Source organism: Oncorhynchus tshawytscha, unplaced genomic scaffold (assembly GCF_018296145.1).
Source record: "Oncorhynchus tshawytscha isolate Ot180627B unplaced genomic scaffold, Otsh_v2.0 Un_contig_1219_pilon_pilon, whole genome shotgun sequence".
Taxonomy (NCBI): Eukaryota; Metazoa; Chordata; class Actinopteri; order Salmoniformes; family Salmonidae; genus Oncorhynchus; species Oncorhynchus tshawytscha.
The window spans coordinates 139624-143912 of NW_024609530.1; the positions used below are offsets into that span (position 1 = coordinate 139624).

General features: G+C 42.8%; 1 protein-coding gene across 1 annotated transcript; it reads left to right on the forward strand.

Annotated features, from left to right (window-relative positions):
* Positions 1–1437: 1437 nt before the first annotated feature.
* LOC121845034 lies at positions 1438–3972 on the forward strand. The gene is made up of 11 exons (XM_042315739.1): positions 1438–1543; positions 1703–1887; positions 1964–2067; positions 2345–2436; positions 2596–2776; positions 2945–3050; positions 3130–3218; positions 3291–3382; positions 3503–3610; positions 3729–3770; positions 3853–3972. Exons 1-10 carry the CDS (start codon positions 1480–1482, stop codon positions 3743–3745), a joined length of 1038 nt encoding a protein of 345 aa, XP_042171673.1. The 5' UTR covers positions 1438–1479; the 3' UTR covers positions 3746–3770; positions 3853–3972.
* Positions 3973–4289: the final 317 nt, after the last annotated feature.

The window sequence follows — 4289 nt, forward strand, 5'->3', positions numbered from 1 at the left end:
AGATCAGGTAGTTTTAATTAAGCAGAACTCACTCTCTGCATCTTGCATCTGCATCCAAAAGGAAATAAAACATTTGTAGAGCACATATGTTCTGAGTATCGTCGCCTCTTTCTCTCAGTGCATCAAAATGATTTTTGAATTATTTTTGAAAAATTAATACAGTCTCTCCTTATTATACAAAACATATTTTACATAGATTAAACCACATACCTGCATCCAAAAGGAAATAAAACATTTGTAGAGAACATATGTTCTGAGAATCTTCGCCTCTTTCTACAACAGATGCACAATAGGAGGGACTGGGATCATTCGAGGAGCTAGCCATCGTTCACATATACAATAGCATACAAAATAGCATACAAAATGCAATTGCCATGCTGACTGTAGGAAAGTCCACCAAAGCTTTTGCCAGAGAATTGACTGTTAATTTCTCTACATAAGCCGCCTCCAATGTCGTTTTAGAGAATTTGGCAGTACGTCCAACCGGCCACACAACCGCAGACCACGTGTAACCACTCCAGCCCAGGACGTCCTCATCTGACTTCTTCACCTGAGGGATCCTCTGAAACCAGCAACCCTGACAGCTGAAGAAAGTGAGGAGTATTTCTGTCTGTAATAAAGCCCTTTTGTGGGGAAGAACTCATTCTGATTGGCTTGGCCTGGCTCCCCTGTGGCTGCGCACTTGCCCTCCCAGTCCCATCCATTGCTGCACCCCTGCTCTCCCAGTCCCACCCATGGCTGCGCCCCTGCCCAGTCCTGTGAAATCCATAGATTGGGGCCTAATGAATTTAATTCAATTGACTGATTTCCTTATATGAAATGTAACTCAGAAAAATCTTTCATTGTTGCTTGCGGCGTTTACATTTTGGTTCAGTATAGTTAACGTTAGCGAACTCTGCATTCTATACGGGTATGCCAATGGCCTGCTGCGATGCCCACTATATAGCGCTTTTCAGATCTATTCATATATTTAGCTACGGCAGATAGCTAGATCGGTGATGAGATGACCATTCAGTATGTAAACTAGTGGGCTTGGCCACCAATTAAATGGCTGGTTTTACCTTATCCTTGATCAGCATTTTGACTGTCGCATAAAATACGCTTTAAATCGATGTAAAAAAGACCTAATCCACACTTAGTGTGGTACTGTCAAATTGAGCAAACCAGATTGTTCAATCTTTTTGATTCAACTTTATTTCCTGTGTAAGTCACTATTCTGTCCGTCCATCATGTTTTGTGAGACGCTTTACAGACTACTTTATGGGGAAAAGATGTGACTATTACCATTTTTACTTTTAAAACCCATAAAAATTCAAGGATGTTTTCAGACCAGGAAATACCAAAAGTGACGATGTTGGTAGGTTTTTAGGTCTATAATTATCGCTCCTTGACCTCTCACGGGTGTTCAGAATTAAGATGATTAGGATCAATTGGTCCATAAATATTTCTAGTTTGTAGGCACTCCTAGATCATTCAGTCATGTCACTCCTTTGGCAATGTGCAATTGTTTTGGCTGTCGTAGCAGCAAGCGCTGCCAATGAAGGTACATCTAATAGTGAACGCATAATATGATTATGTAGCGCTGATACCATGTTAACTTGAATAGGCTACTTATGTCATGCTGACCGCCTAACAGACTAGCCAAATTGTGGTGTTGGCTCTTGAGATGTGAATGATGACATTACCAAATTTATATTTTTAGATTTTAATGTGGATTGTGAGAAACACTCCATTAAAGTGACATGGAAGGTCAGTCCAGAGTTGGTTGAACATGCTGCCCGTCTTTTCCTTGGACACTGTGTTCCGTCCACATTTTCTGTTCTTCCCACGGGAGAAGGGATGGCGACATTCCACTACAACCTCAATGGCTGTGCCATCAAGAAACGGGTAATGTCTAACTCTTGACCCAATGTATGCCATTTTGGATCCTGCGACGACTAATGCTTCTCCTTCTATTCCCCAGGTGACTTGCAAAAAACACATCTATTCAACCAGCCTGACTTACAGACCTAACCGAAAGCCCAAACCTGCTGTTATTAGTCACCATATTAAGTGTGTTTACATAAGGTAACCATCTATGCCAGGGGTACTCAACTCTTACCCTAAGAGGTCTGGCGCCTGCTGTCTTTCGGTTCTACTTTATCATTAATTGCACACACCTGGTGTCCCAGGTCTAAATCAGTCCCTAATTAGAGGGGAATGATTTTTTTTTAAATGCAGTGGAACTAAGTTGAGTTTTAGGGCTCTATTGGGTGTAGTGTACTCTAGCTATGGTGTTGGAATCAAATCTTCCTAAGCCTTTGCCACCTTCATTATTAAACTAAACATTCCCCCTTGTATGTAGACCTGAGGGATGGATTCCCCCATTCCTTATCCCTGCCTATGGTAGTGCTGAGGGTCATGGAGGATTGGTTTTCCACATGGCACTCCTCAATGGTGAGTGACTCATACAACATCAATTATTGTAAGAATATGTTCAGGCAACTTACCTGGTAAAGAAATTCCTAGCAGAGGACACTGCCCGACGCTAGTTGAAACCTGTGGCTGTACAGTACGTATGAGCATTGCGCCCCTTCCCCTCTCTGTTGCATGTAGAAGACCTTACTGGTCTGGCTAAGAGCAGCCTGTTTCCCCTGGGCTCTTTCATCCCCATCTGGGCAGCAGTGGATCAGAAGGACCATCAGCCCTTGCTGCTGCTCTTGGAGGAGTGTGTGGCGGCCACAACACCAGAACTGCAGTCTGCGAGCCTGGTGTACCCCATCATCACCAACAAGGGGTATGTACCAGACCTGGCTATGGCCATGTAGGGTGCACGTTTTGGTTTTTGACTGCCTAGCGCTGAACAGCCTACTCAAATGTATTCAATACTTTTCAACATTTTAAAGTTAGCTTATTTGCTGGATGGAAGTTCTGTTTGTCTGCTCATTGCACAATGCATTTTCAGTTGCCTTGCAGATGGGAAGACTGGGAACTCCAGGTTCCTGCCTAGGTACCACTCGTCTGCTATTCTGCTTTACCTGCAGTCCTTCAAGTTTGCCTTAGGCGAGGAAGTGAGTGGACCACAAGTTCTCGGTATGACTGGGTTGTTTTCATACTGTAGCTCTTGACTGTTCTCTTATTTCACCCCAGGTGTATATTCATTGTAAGCTTGTTGCATGGGACCCTGAGGTTTTTGATATAGAAAAGAAGGCCTGCCACTACATTAAAGAGACTGGAGAGTAAGTATTGGTCACATAACGACCATAATGACGTTAGTGCCAATGCAACAGCCAACTTTTTTTTATTCATAGATGGGAGCTGCTGGACGACCCGTCTCAAAGTGACCTCTGCAAGTGCTGTGACTCGAGTTGCAAGCCTCGGTTGAAGAGGGGTGTGGATTCAGGTATTTTGAGGCACTTCATTTCAAGCCTGACTAAACTGTAGTTCCATATTCATTTGAGCTGCTCACTCTTGAGTTCTGATGGGACTGCAGCTTGAAGTAATTTATATATTTTTTTCTCAGAACCCCAGGGCCTGGTTCAAAACTCTGTTCTTGGACCGCTCACAATAGTGGAAAACTCTGAAACCCGGATCCCCAGTGAATTTGTAAAATATCCTACTGTAGAACAAGGTTGGTGATTTTGGCATTGAAGACTATAGTTTACACTTGGCTTTTAATTGTATCAGCTTTGATGCCAAATGAACTTGAACCTGTAACCTACTCATCTGTCATTGTGTTCTGTATTCAGTTGACTGGTTGGTGTAATGGTCTGGAACACTTTGCTTGTCAGGTGTGTGTGCTGGTTATTTTACTGTAACATCCCCCAACGGCAATGAGATGCATGTTACTAACACTTCTTCAACCTGTTCCAGGGATGGCTGTCTTTTCTGTCTCTACAGCCATCTAATTGTAGGTGGCCTGAAGGGTGCATCACTTTCCACTATCCCCAGTATGGATATGAAGTCCTTTGTTTCAATAAAATGAGTACTTTACAATGGTGTTTGTTTCTAATGGTTGTCAAAATGCTATGATCCTGATGCGATGTACCCTAAATCCAGTAGTGCGGCGCCGGTATCTACACAAAATAGCCAAGATGTGACCATCTGGTTGTAAGAAGATGATCTCAATGAGAGTGCTCAGTGTTCTCGACTTCCCAGTGTCCTGATTACTCTTGAACTGTAACACTTTCTTTTTTTGGCATAATTAGTTTGCATGAGCTATTTGAGAGATTGTGTTACGGTTTTCTTTGGGTGAAAGAGTCAGACCAAAATGCAGCATGGTTAATTCAATACATCTTTAATGAAGATGA

Excerpts from the sequence above, each read along its gene's own strand:
- LOC121845034 (XM_042315739.1), top strand. The coding sequence starts at position 1,480 with ATGTCACTCCTTTGGCAATGTGCAATTGTTTTGGCTGTCGTAGCAGCA. Across the intron at positions 1,888-1,963 it reads GCTGTGCCATCAAGAAACGG|GTGACTTGCAAAAAACACAT; the intron begins GTAATGTCTAAC and ends TCTATTCCCCAG. Across the intron at positions 2,068-2,344 it reads ATTAAGTGTGTTTACATAAG|ACCTGAGGGATGGATTCCCC; the intron begins GTAACCATCTAT and ends CCTTGTATGTAG.